A 20,893-nucleotide genomic window follows, 5' to 3' on the forward strand; every position below is an offset into this window, starting at 1 on the left:
AAAATAAATACATCTCTGACGAGACAGGCTCTCCTCCATCTTGTATTACAAACATTACACTTGTCCTTTCAGAAGTGGGGCAAGACTCTGTGAAGATGACATACGGCGTAATGAAATACGTCACGATGTAAACGGGGCATCAGACTCACCATCAGATTCAGGCCATAAGTCCAGTAAAAAAATGTTTTTAAAGAAGCAAATTATTATCCTCACTGAGCCGTGCCTCACAAGTAATGCAACAAATTGTCTATTACCGGTGTGATCATATACCTACTGTAATTAAAAAATATATAATTAAATATAGAGAAAATGGTCTGAGAAGAACAACATTGGCAGGGCAATTCAAGCATAGCCAATATGCAGTGATAATGTCAGTTTTGTTGTTAAACACAGTTGCAATGTTCACATCTGTGGAACAGGGGTGACACGGCACTCCTTAACAAAAACTATACATCGTTCTCATATCAGCCTTCAATGTCTATTGAAAATGTAAAACAATATTGCATGTAGTTGCTGCACGTAACAGATTGACACAATGATAAACACAGAATACAACCACATTATTACCATAGACTAATTTCGGCCCAGTTTAAACACAGTAGTCTTAAGAGTTGTATCATTCAGCCCCATTACAACACTCGAGCTCTAAAAGGCCTGGGGCAGTGTCCTTATAGCATGGCTTTGGCCCAAATGGGCCCTGGTCAAAAGTAGTGCACTATATGATAATAGATGCCTTTTGGGAAACAAGCCCATGTTTTCTCCTTCAACTATCCTGGTGTTGTCACTGAAGTACCATAGACACGATAGACCATGATCCTCTCTCTTTTTTTTTCTCTCTGTCTCTCTTCAACTTGGTCCCTTGGGTAAACTCTCAATTTCTGCCTCCACCTCGCTTTCCCCCCTCTCTGTCTTTTCTCTGTCTATTTTCCTCTCTCCCTTTCCCTGTCCACCTCTCTCTCTGTGCTTCCTCAATGTGAATACGTTACCACAATAACCAGTGGGCGAGGCAGGCAGAGTGGGGGTTACTTTACTTTGGGGGCTGCTACCAAGATCAGGGAGTTTCTGTTGCGGTGCAAGGAGAGGAGAGAAGGGAGAGCTGGCTGGCGCCACACACAGGGGATATCTAGTCAGGGGGGGCTACCTTAATCTGCGTCCATGTCATCAGTACCCGGGGAACAGTTGTTGTTAGGGGTTAACTGCCTTGCTCAAGAGCAGACCTGCAGACTTTTCCACCCTGCTGGCTCGGGGATTCGAACCAGCAACCCTTTGGTTACTGGCCCAATGCTCTTAACCACTAGGCTATCTGCTACTATATATCTATCCCAAATGGTACCCTATTCCCTATATAGTGCACTAAATGAGGAACAGTGTGCATTTGGGAGGCATCCTATACCTTGCCTCCAGCACTCGTTTTGCTAGCGCTCATGCCATTCCTCTGTTTCTCCTCCTCTCTAAGCTGCAATCCTTCCTCTGCTGTGCCCTTCAGATGGATGGCAGAACCCCCTCCTTCCATTCAGCCTGTTATCTATCGATCCATCCCTCCCTCCCTCGCTCCTCGATCCATCCCTCCACCTATCTATCCATCCATCCACCATACTCTCATCCTCTCCTCTTCCTCTGAGATGAATTCATTAATCAATGTATAGCTAATGTATTAATTGAATGCGGAATAATCACACTGAATTATCTACAGCGGTATTATTCACTCCAGTGAAAGTGTGATTTACATTTCAAATGAATGTGCACAACCAAATACAATCCCTGTATCATTCATCCAGTACTGATTTTGCAATGCAGTTTTGGAGAGGTACATTTAGATAGGAAGCTGGCTACACAGCATGTAGGGCAGTGTGTGTATCAGGTTATTAGAGTGCAGACTCAGTGTGTAAGTGGCTCTGCTCTGGGCTGTGTGCCATCCACCTGGCGTGCCCCCGACAGAGACACACACACACAGAGCGCAAGGAGCAGCGGCCACAACAACACACACCAGACCTGCTCCCTGAGCCTGAGCTCTTCTCTGACACACACACACACACACACACACACACACACACACACACACACACACACACACACAGCCCCAACAGAACAGAACAGAACAGGGGCAGGAAGGCAGGTTGCCAGGAGACGGAAGCTCTCCTCTCTCTCTCTTCTCTCTACTCTGGGCTCTATCAGGGCTTTATTTACTCTACTCCTCATCAAGGTCACACCCAGGCTGCACCTCTCTGAGAGAGAGGGGCTGTAGGGGGATGGGAGAGAAGAGGGCGAGAGGGGGAGGGAGAGTGGGAGAGGAACACGGAGGTCATAGCCTGGCTGCAACTCTGAGAAGAGGGAAGAGAAGGAGAGAGGAGAGAGACAAGAGGGGGGCCACAGAGGTGACCAGGGTAAAGTTCAATAGGCACCAAACTGAAACACCTGTCCAGTTTTGCTATGGTGTGACCTAATGAACACGACGCGGGAGAGGGGAAGCTAGCAAATTGGTTAATCTCTACGTCATGACAACAGACTGGTAGTGAGCAGGACTCTCTCACTCTCTCCCTTTCTATTACAAGTTATTTCAAATGTTTTACATTACTGTGTTAAATTCATCCATACTGAACACGACCAAAGAATAATTCAAAATGGCCACAGCAAGTAACATGAAACCGCTCACATCCATTCACTGCGAATTCATTTTCATTCCTTTGGCATTGGCCGTCAGTGGTGCCAGAGCAGAGCTGGCTGTGCCAAGAAAGTAGTGAGAACGAAGATAATAATATAACCAAGCAGGAGACACGACTCACATTTTGTTGGGCGCTCCAGTTTCCGCCTGCCTCGTTTCTTGCGCGGCGGAGTTGGCAGAGTCTCCTCTTTGTCCTTTTCAGAGTCGTCCTGCTCGTCCCGGCTCGGCTCCCGGCTCAGTAGAAACCCGTTCTCCAGGGAGGGGGGACTCAGGCTCCGGCTCTGACATAGGAGGGTGTGGGTTTCGGGGGGGGCGTCCTCAGCCCGGCTGGCAGGGGCACTGGGGGTACCAGGGGCGCCTGGTAACCCGTTCTTCTCTGAAGCTTTCCTGTCCTGCTTGGGGCAGCAGCGGGCACCAGCCTGGGTTCTGTCTCTGTCTGCGTGCCCGCTGCTCACGACTCCATTGTGCACCTGCGCCACAGACACAGACTGTCTCTCTCTCTCCGCTGCCAGCCCGGTGCGACTGTTGCACCCACCTCCGACCACACTCTCCTTCACAGACACACTGCCCTCCACCTGCAGGCAAAGGAAGACGATAAATCAAGACAATGGGAAGGTTATATTTGAGTGTTGATATTATTGCCAATCTCTTCACGTTATTAGCAATGTTTGAAAATGTCCCCTTTGCGGATAATAAAGTAACATCTATTCTATTCCACTGCATCGCTTTAACCTTTAGTTGAAAGAAAAGCACAACTCAGTATATTTGTATCACATGCTTCAATAGCCTGAGGTTCTGTTAGGCTCCCTCCCATAACCATTGTAGCTGTACACCTGAGTTGATACAGTAACGCTGCACAAATAACCTTTTGTTGGTTCTAGTATTACTCAGCACTGAACGGGTTATAGTCGGAAACCCTGTGAACTCAACTGGCTGGGCATTCATTGAGTGCTGTAACTCATTTGTAGAGTTCTTCAACGCATTACAGCAGCACAGAAATACGAGAGGAATGTTGGCTTTTTGTCAAAGGAAGGAAATCTTTAATTTTGTTTGGATACTACATTGACGTGGGGACTCGCCCCTAAAAAACATTTCAGTCTGTAAAGAAAAGTGTTTACTACTCTGTTCCAACAGGAGCACAGAGATTCCCGAACCCAATGACCCCATAGCAGACCCAAACGAGATTATCTGGCTGGGATTATCGGGGGCGTGATTTGACTACATTGTAAATCTATGTCATTGTATATCTATGTCATATATTTATGTCAAGCCAATACTCTTTTAAGATAAGTACATCACCTGATTTACACCTCTTCTTAGTGAGGAAATGTATTCATTTCATTTCCAAAATGTTCAAAGTAGAGGTCATGGGTCTTTCTGTAAATAATGGGGCCTATGTGTGACATTGGGATAAACATTTCTAAATGGTTTGAAACTAAAATAAAAAAAAGATTTTCATACAGCTCCACATGTGTACTTAGAGGAATAAGGGTGAATATATGCAAATTGGCCCATAAATCCACCTATACGTCAACATAGGTTTAGGACATTGAATCAAATCTAATTGTATTTGTCACATGCGCCGAATACAACAGGTTACTGTGATATGCTTACTTACTGTACAAGCCTTTAACCAACAAATCAGTTAGTGATGTACTGGTATTCCTGGCATAATACAGCCATGAATACCAGTAGCATTTATCTTAACATTTGATTCTCACCATCACTGTTTTAATAATGAGAAAGGGACCTGGTTCCTTTTTTAACGGGAGGACTTCTACAGGAAGCCATGTTGAAGAAAGCACCTCACATGGTTTTACCTCAACAGAGTAGCGCAATGACACCCTCCAATTGAAGTCGTGGGAAACAAACGAAAGTTTGCCATCTCTCACAAAAAAAGGATTTAAAAAATAAAACATTTCAAGGTAGGCCTATTCAAGTACTCCAAGTTCATGTAGGCTCCTTCAGGCCCCTTGTAATGTTTAAAATTCAAGGTGTAACGTGGAAAACAAAATGTATGTCATGTCATTTCATTACCAAATCATACTGTGAAGAAGCCCACTAGGCTATGTCATTTGTTGTCGTTATATCCCAAATAAATAATCGGATTACCGTTGGGTGTTGTGCAATAGTCTATCCTACACGATTGCGCACGGTAGACTCGGCGTCCAATCCGAGGCACAGGAACATATGAAAACGTGACCACATTACCTTGATGCTTTCTCTGTTAAATCTAACGGGATACTGCTGTAAATCAAGCAGACAACAACAGATGATCAACATCAATTCTCTGGGGATATTAGATCCAACGTTGATCCAGGCACAACTGTCTTCACCGGGGTAATCAATGAGACACCAACATATTCTGGACATTCCTTCACGAACACCTTTTTCACCAGCACTTGGGCTGGTGTTGCATTGCATGCGCCATCACAGCAGCTGTCTGTCATTCAGAAAATGCCTTCCCTGATCAGATCACGTTTTTAAGTATCAAGGGAAGGTGACTTTATCGGTTTAAAGCATTGGATTCTGCAATCACATTTATTATTCGGGATTTGTGTGCCCATGAAAACCGTTTTCACCCAGTAACATAAGGAGATACGAAATGTTACATAGTTACACTGCATATCTGAAATCTCTATACCAAAAAACTGTCAGACAGCTTGATCCAGGATTCTTACAGGGTTCAAGTTCAATGTCTAATTTAACTGATTAATGCTTAATATATGATATAATGGCAATTTACACGACCATAAATGCAAGGACAGAAAAGTAGTGTTTTATGCCACATGATTTCATACAAATCCGTCAAGACGACCCTTCGTGGTAAAGGGTTAAACATAGGTTTTAAATCAACTCGTGAATCTTAACTAATATATATATATATATATATATATATATATAATATATATATATATATATATATAATATATGTAATGACACGAAAAGCATTGGCAGATTATTATCAATGACTTATCAACAGCGGTTACAAGAAATCGTCACGCTTACCCTAGTTTACAGACAGACCCACATTTGAGAGAGATGGGGGAGGGGTCTTGTCGCCACAGTGTCTCTGCTAGACCACTGCCTAAAAATAGTGTTCAAATTTGTTTCGGAGACAATTACTGGGTCACAGCAGAGGAAAGTAGGGCATGTCTAACGAGATGAGAATGCCTTCTCTGTCTGTCAACACTGACAACAGCATTTTGAAGCAGCCATCGTCTCAGAGGGACAGACAAGAGGCTGAGTGTGAGAAACAGACAGAAATACAGACACACACAGGATCTAGTATTTCCTCCTCTTCTTCTTTATGGTTGCTACTATAGGCCATCAATTGCTAGCAGTCAGTGTTTGGATAATATGTGTGCAACGCTTGATAGTGTGTGTGATGTTAACAGAGAGGTCTATTTTCTGGGTGACCTGAACATTGACTGGTTTGCAACTAGTTGTCCTCTCAAGAGGAAGCTTCTATCTGTGACTAATGCCTGTAATATGATCCAGATTATCACTCAAATCAAATCAAATGTTATTTGTCACATGCTTCATAAACAACAGGCGTAGACTAACAGTAAAATGCTTACTGCTGGGCCCTTCCCGAAAATGCTGGGGGAAAAATGGAACAATTATAACACAAGGAATAAATGCACAATGAGTAACGATAACTTTGCTGTATAAACGGGGTACCCTTACCGAGTCGGTGTGCAGGGGTATGAGGTAATTGAGGTAGATACGTACACACAGCTAGGGCTATTGTGACTAGGCAACAGGATATATAAGAGTAGCAGCAGAGTATGTGTTGAGTCAAAAGAGTTGTGCAAAAAAGAGGTCAATGCAGAGAGTCTGGCTAGCTACAGTATATGGTTAACTATTTATCAGTTTTATGGTTTGGGGTCCTTTTGGTTCCAGACCTGGTGCAACGGTACTGCTGGCTGTGCGGTAGCAGATAGAAGAGTCTATGACTAGGTTGGCTGGAGTCTTTGACAATTTGATGGTCTTCATCTGACACGGCCTGGTAATTTAGGTAATATGTACATGTAGGTTTAGTGCCTAATAGAGTTAAAGTGACTATGCATAGATTATAAACAGAGAGTATCAGCAGTGTGAAAGAGGGTTCTGGGAAGCCCTTTGATTAGATGTTCAGGAGTCTTATGGCTTGGGGATAGAAGCTGTTAAAAAGCTTTTTGGACCTAGATGTGGCGCTCTGGTACCGCTTGCCATGCAGTAGCAGAGAGAACAGTCTATGACTTGGGTGGCTGGAGTCCATGACAATTTTTAGGGCCTTCCTCTGCCACTGCCTGGTATAGAGGTCGTGGATGGCCATCACAAAGCCCTGACCTCAATCCTATAGAAAATATGTGGACAGAACTGAAAAAGCGTGTGCGAGCAAGGAGGCCTACAAACCTGACTCCGTTACAAGAGCTCTGTCCGGAAGAATGGGCCAAAATTCACCCAACTTATTGTGGGAAGCTTGTGGAAGGCTACTCGAAACGTTTGACCCACGTTAAACAATTTAAGGGCAATGTTATCAAATGCTAATTGAGTGTATGTAAACTTCTGACCCACTGGGAATGTGATATCAAGAAGCTCTTTTTGGTCATAAGCCACAGTGGCAGAAACATTATGTACAAAATAAGTTACAAATAACGCAAAAAAAACCACTATAGCACAATTGGTTACAGAATCGTAAAACGGCAGCCATCTCCTTCGGCGCCATTATTCCAGTGATGTACTAGGCCATACACACTACCCTCTGAAGCGGCTTGCGGTTGGATGCCAAGCATTTGTCATATCATGCGGTGATGCAGCCAGTCAAGATGTTCTCAATGGTGCAGCTGTATCACTTTTTGAGGATCTGAGGGCCCATGCCAAATCTTTTTAGTCCCCTCAAATCAAATCCAATATTATTGGTCACATATACACATACGCATATTTAGCAGATGTTATTGCGGGTGTAGCGAAATACTACTTCCAACAGTGAAGTAGTATCTAGCAACAATAGACAATAAAAGAATGGAATTAAGAAATATATAAATATTAGGACGAGCAATGTCGGAGTGGCATTGCCTAAAATACAGTAGAATAGAATATAGTATTTTTCATATTAAATTAGTAAAGCAATATGTAAACATTATTACAGTGGCCAGTAATTATATGTATATGTGTATAGGGCAGCAGCCTCTAAAGTGTAGGGTTGAGTAACCGGGTGGTAGCCGGCGAGTGATGGCTATTTAACAGTTTGTTCCTTGAGAAAGAAGCTCTTTTTCAGTCTCTCAGTCGCAGCTTTGATGCACCTGTACTGACCCCGTCTTCTGGATGATTGCGGGGTGAACAGGCCATGGCTTTTTGCATAGGCTGCCTCTCAATACACCGCATCCGCCGATATCGACCTTCCACATCTGCGTTGAAAGTTGGCAGAGCCACAGCAGTGTTTGTCAGACCATAAGACATCCCGAAAATCGGCCTTCTCACGATAACGTCTGTAGCATCCGAATGGATACGAACATGTATGTGTAGTTGTTTTGCTCTAGGACGGCCACAAGCGTCACAAGACTCGCCTGAACGTAGCCCGGTACCATTTTAAAAAATGAATGGAAGTACTGTATATACAGTATGGAAGACGTTTAGTGCCTAATAAAAATAGGTTAAATATGTCTAAAAAAATGGTTCTATAGTTTCCTGATCTGTTTTTCCAAGTATGAATCTGTTATTCAATGCTTTTCTATGGGCTAATAGCAATAAGGACAGTTGTGCACCGGGGCCTCCCACTCCTCTTTCTATTCTGGTTAGAGACAGTTTGTGCTGTTCTGTGAAGCATGGAATAGCCTTCATTTCTCAGAACAGGAATAGAATGACGAGTTTCTGAAGAACGTTCTTTGTTTCTGGCCATTTTGATCCTGTAATCGAACCCACAAAACAGATATTCAACTAGTCTAAAGAAGGCCAGTTTTATTGCTTCTTTAATCAGTACAACCGTTTTCAGCTGTGCTAACATAATTGCAAAAGGGTTTTCTAATGATTAATTAGCCTTTTAAAATGATAAATTTGGATTAGCTAACACAAGGTGCCATTGGAACACAGGAGTGATGGTTGCTGATAATGGGCCTCAGTTCACCTATGTAGATATTCCATTAAAAATCAGCCGATTCCAGCAACAAAAGTCATTTACAACATTAACAATGTCTACACTGTATTTCTGATCAATTTGATGTTATTTTCTTTCAAAAACAAGGACATTTCTATGTGACCCCAAAGTTTTGAACGGTAGTGTATATACAAACGTATGTGGACACCCCTTCAAATTAGTGGATTCGGCTATTTCAGCCACACCCGTTGCTGACAGGTGTATAAAATTGAGAACACAGCCATGCAATCCCCATAGACAAACATTGGCAGTAGAATGGCCTTACTGAAGAGCTCAGTAACTTTCAACGTGGCACCGTCATAGGATGCCACCTTTCCAGCAAGTCAGTTCGTCTAATTTCTGCCCTGCTAGAGCTAAGTGGAAACATCTAGGAGCAACAACGGCTAAGCCGCGAAGTGACTGGCCCCACAAGCTCCACACACATTACTTTATAGTTATATTTGTATGTCGTTGTATTTTACATTTGTGTGACTGTTCTTGTCCATTAGTGTTTTGTTACTTGTCATGTTTTATGTTTTTGTGTGAACCCCAGGAAGAATAGCTGCTGCTTCGGAAAAAGCTCATGGGGATCTGAATAAACCATTAAAGAATACAATAATACATGAGATCGGAGACTTTAGATTGTAAAACATTAAAATGGAAGATGTTGTGAAAAATGTTTTGATTATATCAGACTAATGACTGCTTATTAATGACTAATGACTGCTTCCTTAGTCTCCTTCGAGCAACCAATCTTAATTATACTGTGATGCAGAGTAGAACAAAAAAACATGTCCACTGCTATTTGTCAAGCTATTTTCAGAAAGGTGTTCTGAAATCAAATTCCACTGATTTCTCACTGACATTTGAAAAAGAGATAGCATTTAACAACAACAAGGAAGAGAGAGCGAGTGAGAGAGAGAGAGAGAGAGTGAGAGACAGTGTGTGTGAGAAATGTAACATTACACTTTCTGTCAGCACAGGGGTGTTACGAAACACAACCCAGTGATCTACAACTGCCCCCCTGCCAAAGGTCACAGAGGTCATAGACAAGACAGACATGGAATATCAGGAAACTCAGCCCAATCATGGTGTTAACTACCATAACACCAAGAACAACAAAATTATGCCGAAATCAATCTTGGCCACATATACTTAATTTTTTATTTTATTTAACTTATTTACAATGGCGGCCTTCCCCGGGGCAAACCCTAACCCAGACGACGCTGGGCCAATTGTGCGCCGCCCTATGGGACTCCCAATCACGGCCGGTTGTGATCGAACCAGGGTCCATTTATGATGAACTTCACCAGCGCTGTGGAGCTGAGACCAGGCTTTGTAGAATCTATCTCCGACAATGTTTGCTCATTGCTGTTGCTCTGAGATGGCAACTCAGCCCAAATGCGCATGTGCCCATTGAATCTCAATAAGGAAACAGTCGGTGATTGTGTTTGATTAATGTTTAGAAAAAAGTATGGATTTCAGCAAACAAAGATAGGCACGCAACGACAGAGGACAAACATAGGTACTAGGTGGGCGTTTCGCATATATATATATATTTTTATTTTTTTATTTTAAAGTATTGACCTTGGACAAATCAATGTAGTCAAAGCTAGATTCCACAAAGCCTGGTCTCATCATAAACTTCCTTCAACATGGAGTGGAGTTTAGTCCGCCACACCGACCCCTGCCCACCCCCCGCCCTGCCGCCGAGCTGCACAGGGTGCGCAGCGAACAAGTGACAAGTTTAAACAAAGTTACAGAAAAACATGTTTTTCGACTATCCAGATATCTGAAATAATGTAATGATATTATTCGAATTGTGAAATCATTTCAAATGCCTATTTTCTGGCACAGTGATTTCCCCTATGACTGCTATCCAAGCATCTCACAGCTGTGAAAACACTGAGGCACAATGTCACTTTGCGTGATGGAGTTTCATAAGAGATCCCTTTGCAATGACTGTAAACACATAGTGTATGCTATAGGACCGATGGCATATGGCAAATGAACTTGAAACTTGAACTGTTGTTTACAAACATATCTGGGATCATTTTAAATAACCAAATTGTAAATTTAGCTTGTTTTACAATAAACCTACGACATGTGTAGTCTTCAGGTCCGCACGATGTTTCTCCATTGATGGTTATGAAAGAAATGGAAAAGCCCAATAAAGATATTATCACAGATGATCTACTCACAGGTATCGACTTGCGTTTCCTCCCAGCAGGCCTGACCACTTTACAGCTGGTGTTGCTTTTAGCTGGCTTCTCCTCTGGTGCCGGCTCCTTGTCCAGTCTCGTGCTCTCGCTCTGTCAAACGACAACCACACAACACAATATTATCCATCTCGCTCTGTCAAAAGAAAACACACAACACAACGTTTTCATCCTCGTATGAAGAATCAGGTTGAATCACAGTAGAATCAGGGAGCGTCACAGTAGAATCAGAGGAAATCTAAGCAAAATCAGGTAGAATCAAAGTAGGGTCAAATAAAAGGACAGTAGAATCAGGAATAATTACAGAATCAAATGGAATTACAGAAGAATCAGATTGAATCACAGAAGAGTCAGGTATAATCAGATACAATTACAGTAGAATCACGTAGAATCACAGTAACATCAGGTAGAATCACAGTAGAATCAGGTAGAATCACAATAGAATCACAGTAGAATCAGGTAGGATCACAATAGAATCACAGTAGAATCAGGTAGAATCACAATAGAAATACAGTAGAATCAGGTAGAATCACAGAAGAGTCATGTATAATCAGATACAATTACAGTAGAATCACATAGAATCACGGTAACATCCGGTAGAATCACAATATAATCACAGTAGAATCAGGTAGAATCTCATAGAATCACAGTAGAGTCAGGTAGAATCACAAACCAACCATACAAAAAAATGTGACATCATTTAACTAGCTATCTAACTACTTTCAACTAGCTTATTGAATGTGTCTACTTTGACCCTAAAAATGTACCCTGAATTTACTGATTAGCTCTTATGTAAACAGTATATATTCCAACTCTTAACAAATGCACATTAACAGATTAGAATCACAAGTACCCAGTTAAAACGAAATGCATAGTAAGCATCACCCATAGGATTGAGAGGCAATGTGTAATGTGATTCTAATTATAGTGCAACTGTATACTGTACAGGGTTGGGGTCAATTCCATTTCAATTCAGGAAGTACACTGAAGTTCTCATTCCAATTCCAATTCACTTAATTGTTTTGTAATGACAAAAATGTGGAATTGGAATGTAGTTTACTGTCTGAATTGACTGGAATTTAAATGGAATTGACCTCAACCCTGTTCAGTATGCAGTATACATTACAACTCTTGAACAGTTTAGGGACTCTCTCTCTCAATAGGTCTCTATCCTGTGCTTCTTTAGGATGAAGAGAGACAATGGGACAGATGGGATTTGAATGACATGTCCCTTTGAGTCTGGGTGAAGTGAGAGCTATAGCTTTAGCTACTACCACAGAGCCTGACCTCACTGAGATACATTCCCTAATGACACTGTTACAAAGACACTGTGGGAGTGTGTGTGTGTGTGTGTGTGTGTGTGTGTGTGTGTGTGTGTGTGTGTGTGTGTGTGTGTGTGTGTGTGTGTGTGTGTGTGTGTGTGTGTGTGTGTGTGTGTGTGTGTGTGTGGACTAGGGCTGTTGCAGTGACCGTATTACCGCCACACTGGTGGTCACGAGTAATGAAGGCAGTCAAATTCCACGTGACCGTTTAGTCACGGTAATTAGGCTTCTCCAAGCTCTGATGCTGCTGATGGTTGTTAGTAGCCTACCAAACGTGGTAAATGTCTGGTACTCAGCACTCTATTGTCCCTCTAATCACTCTGACATCAATGCAAATATATTCGAAAATCGAATCAATGATCTCACGTTGCTCAACATTTTTATAGGCTATGCGGGAGAAAACAGAGTGATGGCCGCTAATAGAAAGAGGAGGATCCCATCAGCTTTCTATAGGCTAGGCCTACTATAGTTATTTCTCAACTTTCCTAATATTAAGCACATTGCTTATATTTACAACCGGAGTATAGCCTATGGCTGGCATGAAAATTATCCACGGGAAAACTGTCCTCCATTCACTATTCAAGTGGATAGATGATGTGTATTTTTTCCCACTGTCCCTGTTTCGAGACAGGTGCATGATAACTGTACATTCTAAATCAAAACAAATGTCACACATACAGTTGAAGTCGGAAGTTTACATACTCCTTAGCCAAATACATTTAAACTCAGTTTTTCACATTTCCTGACATTTAATCCTAGTAAAAAAATCCCTGTCTTAGTTCAGTTAGGATCACCACTTTATTTTAAGAACGTAAAATGTCAGAATAATAGTAGAGATCATTATTTATTTCAGCTTGAATTTCTTTCATCACATTCCCAGTGCGTCAGAAGTTTACATACACTCAATTAGTACTTGGTAGCATTGCCTTTTAATTGTTTAACTTGGGTCAAACATTTTGGGTAGCCTTCCACAAGCTTCCCACAATAAGTTGGGTGAATTTTGGCCCATTCTTCCGGACAGAGCTCTTGTAACTGAGTCAGGTTTGTAGGCCTCCTTGCTCGCACACGCTTTTTCAGTTCTGCCCACATATTTTCTATAGGATTGAGGTCAGGGCATTGTGATGGCCACTCCAATACCATGACTTTGTTCTCCTTAAGCCATTTTGCCACAACTTTGGAAGTATGCTTGGGGTCGTTGTTCATTTGGAAGACCCATTTGCGACCAAGCTTTAACTTCCTGACTGATGTCTTGAGATGTTGCTTCAATATATCCACATAATTTTCTTTCCTCATGATGTCATCTGTTTTGGAAAGTGCACCAGTCCCTCCTGCAGCAAAGCACCCCCACAACATGATGCTGCCACCCCCGTGCTTCAAGGTTAGGATGGTGTTCTTCGGCTTGCAAGTCTCCCCCTTTATCCTTCAAACATAACGATGGTCAATATGGCCGAAAAGTTATATTTTGTTTCATCAGACCAGAGGAAATTTCTCCAAAACGTACGATCTTTGTCCCCATGTGCAGTTGCAAACTGTAGTCTGGCCTTTTTATGGCGGTTTTGGAGCAGTGGCTTCTTCCTTGCTGAGCAGCCTTTCAGGTTATGTCGATATAGGACTTGTTTTTACTGTGAATATAGATACTTTGTACCTGTTTCCTCCAGCATCTTCACAAGGTCCTTTGCTGTTGTTCTGGGATTGATTTGCACTTTTCGCATCAAAGTATGTTCATCAGAACGCGTCTCCTTCCTGAGCGGTATGACGGCTACGTGGTGCCATGGTGTTTATAATTGCGTACTATTGTTTGTACAGATGAACGTGGTACCTTCAGGTGTTTGGAAATTGCTCCCAAGGATGAACCAGACTTGTAGAGGTCTACAATTTCTTTTCTGAGGTCTTGGCTGACTTCTTTTGATTTTCCCATGATGTCAAGCAAAGAGGCACTGAGTTTGAAGGTAGGCCTTGAAATACATCCACAGGTACACCTCCAATTGACTCAAATTATGTCAATTAGCCTATCAGAAGCTTCTAAAGCCATGACATAATTTTCTGGAATTTTCCAAGATGTTTAAAGGCACAGTCAACTTAGAATATGTAAACTTCTGACCCACTGGAATTGTGATACAGTGAGTTATAAGTGAAATAATATGTCTGGAAACAATTGTTGGAAAAATTACTTGTGTCATGCACAAAGTAGATGTCCTAACCGACAAGACTTCAACTGTATATTAGTTAGTATATGTAAAGATAATATTCTATCAAGAATAGTCTGATGGGTTACAATATTAGCCTAATAATGGCCTAAAATTAAGCACAATAATCCGATTCATAAAGGGTGGAAAGCCTATAAGTAGTGTGTGAATTCCAAGATTGGGTAAGATAATTTTCACCATAAAAATGCACCTTTTTAATAAAAGCATTACATGCATAATCGCATTTGTGGTCACTTTATAGAATGGTGTTTTACTTCTAATGGAACATTTGTGCTTATAGCCTACTAACGTGTGCATTGCTGAGCTTGTAATGTGGAGACATAGCCTAATAGTTAATCAACATTTTGAGGTAAACGTTCTGATCTGTTGCGTTAGCCACATTGCATTAAAAAAAATGTTGATGCTAGTGGTTGTAATAATTTGTGATCTATCGCATCCCACAACTGTCCCAGACTGTGTGGAATATTTATTTCTGGCACAGAATATAAGAGGTTTGACTTTTCTACTACGGGGATAGTAGATATAGGCTCATGCTTTTGCTGTTCGCCTGGCCTACTCATCTTGTTGGCTGACGAAAAGTAAATGTGGACAGTTCATCCAATATCTTCAATATGCACCTCGGAAGTGGATAAGGATGCAAGCAGTTGCGTCCCTGATGTGTCTGTCTTCACTTGTAGCCTGTGAGAAAGACCTGATCACGTGACGGAGAGCCGTGTGAGTGAGAGACGGTTTGGATTGCGCAGCACACTCAGGGAGAAGAGCACAACGCAGCACTCCAGGCCCTAAAGGCATGGATTTATTTAGGGTTTCTTTAAGGGCACAAAGGGGATGCGGCCGTGGAATTCAAGGCATTATCAAGTGTTTGTCAAATTGTGAATGAGTGACCGATGTAGTGTGTACAGCCTGCGCAAAAAAAAACAAAGCAGAGCTCATGCCTTTCAAGCAACTTTTTTCAAATCATCATTAGTCTCTCATCATGCAGCCTTACAAAGTATTAAAAATCAAAACATATAGCCCAAGCCTTGTAGAACAATTAAAGTTACATTAGTAACTCTAAATTAAGCATATAGGAATACCTATTTCTTTGTTAACCGCTCAACACAGAATAGCCGCATGTGGGCACTCCCTCAAATCGTTAGGAGAAAATATTTATATTTTATTCAGCTTTGTTCCGTTGTATTCTTCATACTATAAAATAATGTAAAATAATGCCACAGAATTATGAGCAAATCTTATCTGCTAAATGAACTAGTGTAGCCCACAGCCATTTGACATAGGCACATCAGGACCCTAACATAAGGACAACTCAGAGTATCAGAATATGCTATTATTTTCTTCTGAAATAGACAACATTTTCTTCATATCATGTTTCTTTAGACCTGTCTAAAATAAATAATGGATTTATTGTGAAGGTGTAGGTTAAATTACATGGATTTATTAAGACCTTTTTAAATGGCTTGTAATTCTATGTGTGGAAGCCAGGAGATGCTAAATGTGTTTGTGTTAATTAACGGTCAATTACCGTGAGACCGACAGTTATTTGCTTGACAATCACCGTCTGACTAAATTTTATGACCGTCACAGCCCTGGTGTGGACCCCCTCCTGCACATTTCCTTTGATGAATACAACTGTGTCTTCCCCCTAAGAAAAGGCCCTATATCCACCCTCACCCAGCACCCCTGGGGTTGATCTGGGCTTGTATAAATCATCTCAGAGTGCTGATCAGTTGATATGGACCACGGGACCTGATCCTAGATCAGCACTCCTACTCTGACTGAGACTCTTTTTGTAAATACAGACCCAGGTCCTCAATATTAACTCACTGAGTGTCTTAGTGGGTGTGTTGTTTGGGGAAAGAAGGGAGACAAGCTTGAACAATTCATTGAAGTAGACCAAATCCTGCTTAGCAACCAGCTATCGGCATTACGAGGTGGGAGCTACTGGGAGCAGGTGATGAAAAACAGCCGTGGCTTTTTAAAGGGGATGGACCACAGTCAACAACAAAAAGGCAGCCACATTATCTAGTCACATTATTTGTAGTAAATCTAGTATCTAGTACATGGAAATCGACTGACCTGAAAACCTTGTTTTGTTTAATATGACTTGGGCGAGACCTGGATTCATATACAATATTTCAAATCATTCACATAATCCTCTAATTTGACATTAGATTCATAAAATTGTGATTTTGCATTTTCATTGTTGTTTATTTCTCCAGCAGTGATTTCCCTCCTCCTCCTATCTTGGGTTGCGTCCCAAATGCATCTTATTCCCTACACAGTTCCCTATGGACCCTAGTCAAAAGTAGTACACTATAGAGGGAATAGGGGTGCCATTTGGGACACAGACCTAGTGCCTGGTTAAGCCTGCCTCCACCAAAGGAGTATTGGCACTGCATGCACTCCTATTGCCATTCTATAAGGGATTAGCTGTCACCAACCCCCTTGTCACAAAATGGCAAAAATCACCAAGCGTGGAAAGAAGGTAATCGCAAGGGCGTAATTCTAGAATAGGGAATGTCTGTATGCAGCCCTAAATGATGCCTCACTGTCTGATTCCATGGGCATGTAGTCTCGTGTTGTGTTGACAAAATCCTGAAAATGTTCAATGAAACACAACACACCATTACAACACATGACTAAAATATGTAAAAATGGCAATTCAAAAAGCACTACAGAGCATAAAATACAATGACTATTTGTTATTGCCTTGTGTGAACCCTATAACATACTCTGGCACTATTCGTTATCTCTGGCACTATTTTCAGTCGGAAGTCAGTTTATTTAAGGCAATGGCTGTTGCTTAGCAACAAGAATACATTGGGCAGGCAGTGTGATGGGAGGAGAGTGTCGTAGAGGAGAGAGGAAGAGAGGAAATGCCCCAGTATAACACAGCAGTTGGCTGGCAGGCTCATCATACAACAGCCAACGCCCCACGTCACACTAGCAAACCAGTGGCATCTTTCTAACAGGCACAATCAGCACATAATACAGAAAGCTACCATGGGGGGTGGTTAAGGATGCTTTAACTACTGTGTACAGTAGGCCTATGCGATCATGTTACAGACGTTTCATATTTTCATCACTAGGGGTCCTATAGTGTCTCCTTATTGATTTTATAGAACTTGGTTAACCACATATATTAGATGACATATAGACAGTGGTGACTGGAAACTAATAGGCTATTATCTACGGCTCAATTCTCTGCGCTCCAACTGATATTGGTGATATTGCTAATTGGTTATATTGACTAATAAGCGTCCAGCATTTAGGAGTGTCTCTTCATTGATTTCCCTAGAAGCTGGTTAACCCTAGGTAGAGGACATTACAACATACATTAGACAGATGACGATAGACACGGGTCACCAATATCTATGGGTTTGGTCTGAGCTAAAGTGGTGATTATTGATAAATATACCCGTAATATCACCAAAGCATGACCTACACTGATGGGATTGAGTCCCATCAGGGAGGGGGGCAATCGATCAAATGTATTTATAAAGCCCTTTCACATCCCCAGTTGTCACTGTTGTTAATGTGGGTAATGGGTGGTTAATCATGGTTAACCCAGAACTAAAATCTTGAGTAATTTGGTCAGATGCCACTTATGTTACGTATTCTGTTGACGAGAGATCATGGGTGGCTGACTCACAGTGATCCAGCGTGACATTTTATGATGTGTGTAGTACAACTGTACAGCGTATCGATTCATTGAACTATATGAAGCCTTACCTACAATGGCAAAATCTGCTGGGTGTATTTTGTGGTATGTCTATTCTCGATATGGAAATGAAGTGGAAATAATATGGAAATGACATGTATTCCATCTGGGACCATGTTGGAAGCAAGAGAATTGCTTTAATGTGTTATCCTCTGGGTTGTAATTCCATTTATTTCCCCAATAAATGAATAGAATCAATTACACAGTGGTTCAGGTTAATGATGCAACAAAAAAAAAGTCCATGATAAGACCTCTGATCTCTGATGACATGTTATAATACATTTGTAATACACACTGTTATAACGTAATAGCACACAATAGTGCTTTAACGGCAGTCGAATTTGCATCACACGGCTGTTTGTTTCTTACCATTCTGTTCCCAGGTGCATCACAGGTGTAGTCAGAGTTTTTGAACACAGCGGTGTTGGCGGTGGCAACAGTGTTGGACGGCATCGCTAAGAGTGCAAATCGTGTGGATGATATTCTTAACGGAAATCAGAAGAAGCTTCAAAATTGGATGAATAAAATAAATGGAACAAAAAAAAAAATGGTGATCGATGATCCTCCCCTGCAATATGAAGAACAACAAATTGAATCATTCATGCTGAAAAACTGGCAATACATAAAATAAGGACAAAAACATAAGTATTTATTATTTTAATATTGTAACGTTATTATTCTTCTTTAGTTTTTGTATTAAGTTGAACATTATTCTAGCCTACGCAATGGATTCAATCAATAACAGTCTCCCTACTAACTGCAGTGATCTGATTAGGCAACAGTAGGGCCTATTAGGGACAAATGATCCATGTCTTTACATTTAGTCTAGGATGCTGAGAAGTGTCCGTTTGCTCTAGTTTCTCCAGTTTCTCTTACACACACAGTATAACACGTGTGTAGGGCCTATGGTCTTATTGAAAACAAATGATATGCAGTATATGCAATATGCATATTACAGTCTATATGCATATTAGATTTTCATTATAGCCCGTCTTTTCAAACTAGACTTAGTGCTTTGCACAGACTGCAGGCAAGGCCTAGACTAGCCCACCATAGCCTACAACCTCTTTACCTAATTGAGATCAAAAGCCTCAAATGCGCACTTTAGAGCCTATATTTACAGTACTAATGTTGATTGTAAAAGTAACACTTTTCAGTCATTTCTCCAGAAGGCTTGTGATATAGGCCTAGTCTTGTTATAGGCTAAACGTCCTTGGTGTTTTGGTCATTGCCCCCATTTTAACTAGCTAGTCCTACACCACCGATAACCGCCGGTGTTTAAAGTGCTCAAGATACACTTTCACCCACGCACACACACAGGCAGACTTTCTGACACATTGGTACAAATGTAGCGCGAATGCAACATTTAGAACAGACTGGAGCGATAGTCAATAGGCATTTTAACATATTGGTAAATGTATCAGTGTTGTTAACGTGTAAATGCACGGTTCGATTTTTTTCGTGAACAGACACACAATTTGCGGATAATGACATTGCGTCCACAAAACGTGTTACTTTTTTAAATATACAAAATGAGTGTGGATTCAGTGTTACGGCCTACTGTTCCATTGTCAGCACAAAACACAAATCTGATACATTCTAACAATTATGATTGAATTAAATACTTTATCAGTGCACACATGGTTGGCGGTCACCTGCATTTGTCACTCGTCAAGGCTAAATTACAAAGTTTTACACGTATTTGCAGGGGAAATCATCATCTGTAAACCGGTGGACTGTAGCCTATCCCATTTATAGGCCACAACCATTTGAAGGATAAAACCCCGTTATGTTCAGACGGGCCGGTATTCTGTAGCAACAATCGCCGTTCTGTGTCTACAAATACGCCGTCATCAAGTTCAAGTGCATATCACAATGTCTAATCGTCAGTCTCCACATCTGCAAAAGCACAAAACGGCTATCTGTTTCCCTTCAGCACAATCGAGTGCAGCCAATCTGCCTTCCGTTCTCAGGGCTCTCATGACTGTGTCTGTTCCGATAAAGGTTAGGCTACCCCTACAGAGGGTTTGGTGATAACGGGCTATGTCACGGTGTTTATTACCCGTTTTGCCAAGTCCCAGGCCTGACCCTTTTTGTTTTCTCTTGCTCCCGGATACTCCTTCTTCTTCTCTCCCCGTCCTCCACCTCCCCAGCCGGCCAGCACTCCGCCAGATGCTCCGCTCACACTGCAGGGGCCAACGGACTGATCGTGTCTCCACCAGGTCCTAAAGGTAGTGGGGTAACGGCTGCTGCTCTACTGCCATTGGGCTAATTAATATCTTTATAAAATATATGCTTACATTGTTTCAAAATCTGTGCCAAATACTCAAGACCAATATCCCAATAAATAAAACCCAATAACAAATAATGACCGTCTTCATTTTGTCCAGAGTGATTTGACCTAAATGACCAGTTTAGTGGATTGATTAAACAGATATAGTAATTGCAATTCTTCATACTTATCATATATTATTATTTCCATACATGCCCACTAGACGGGGACATACTGTATGTCTGTTGCTTCAGAAGGAGTCAGTAGGCTATGTCAGTGTCAGACACATAGTATAGTGGCTGAGGCTCTTACAAGCACAAACAGAACAAAACCCAGGGGAGGAGCAGACAGCTCTTTAGGAGGGAGGAA

At 41.6% G+C, this 20,893-nt stretch overlaps 1 protein-coding gene across 7 annotated transcripts in view; it reads right to left on the reverse strand.

The window, feature by feature from the left end:
• LOC112261530 (DNA (cytosine-5)-methyltransferase 3A) overlaps positions 1 to 20,454 on the reverse strand; it is a 66,814-nt gene extending 46,360 nt beyond the window's left edge. For 4 of the 7 annotated variants that reach the window (XM_024436940.2, XM_024436937.2, XM_024436939.2 and 1 more), the window contains exons 1-4: positions 20,315 to 20,454; positions 18,622 to 18,820; positions 10,985 to 11,095; positions 2,784 to 3,237 (exon numbers count right to left, since the gene is read on the reverse strand). In XM_024436940.2, the coding sequence (XP_024292708.1) occupies positions 2,784 to 3,237; positions 10,985 to 11,095; positions 18,622 to 18,705 (649 nt within the window). In that variant the 5' untranslated portion in view covers positions 18,706 to 18,820; positions 20,315 to 20,454. Of the gene's footprint in view, positions 1 to 2,783; positions 3,238 to 10,984; positions 11,096 to 18,621; positions 18,821 to 19,907; positions 20,294 to 20,314 lie in introns of those variants that run through there. The other 3 variants (XM_024436942.2, XM_024436941.2, XM_042329848.1) reach the window with 2 other exon arrangements.
• Between the last annotated feature and the right edge of the window lie 439 nt (positions 20,455 to 20,893).

Source organism: Oncorhynchus tshawytscha, linkage group LG11, assembly GCF_018296145.1.
Source record: "Oncorhynchus tshawytscha isolate Ot180627B linkage group LG11, Otsh_v2.0, whole genome shotgun sequence".
Classification (NCBI taxonomy): domain Eukaryota; kingdom Metazoa; phylum Chordata; class Actinopteri; order Salmoniformes; family Salmonidae; genus Oncorhynchus; species Oncorhynchus tshawytscha.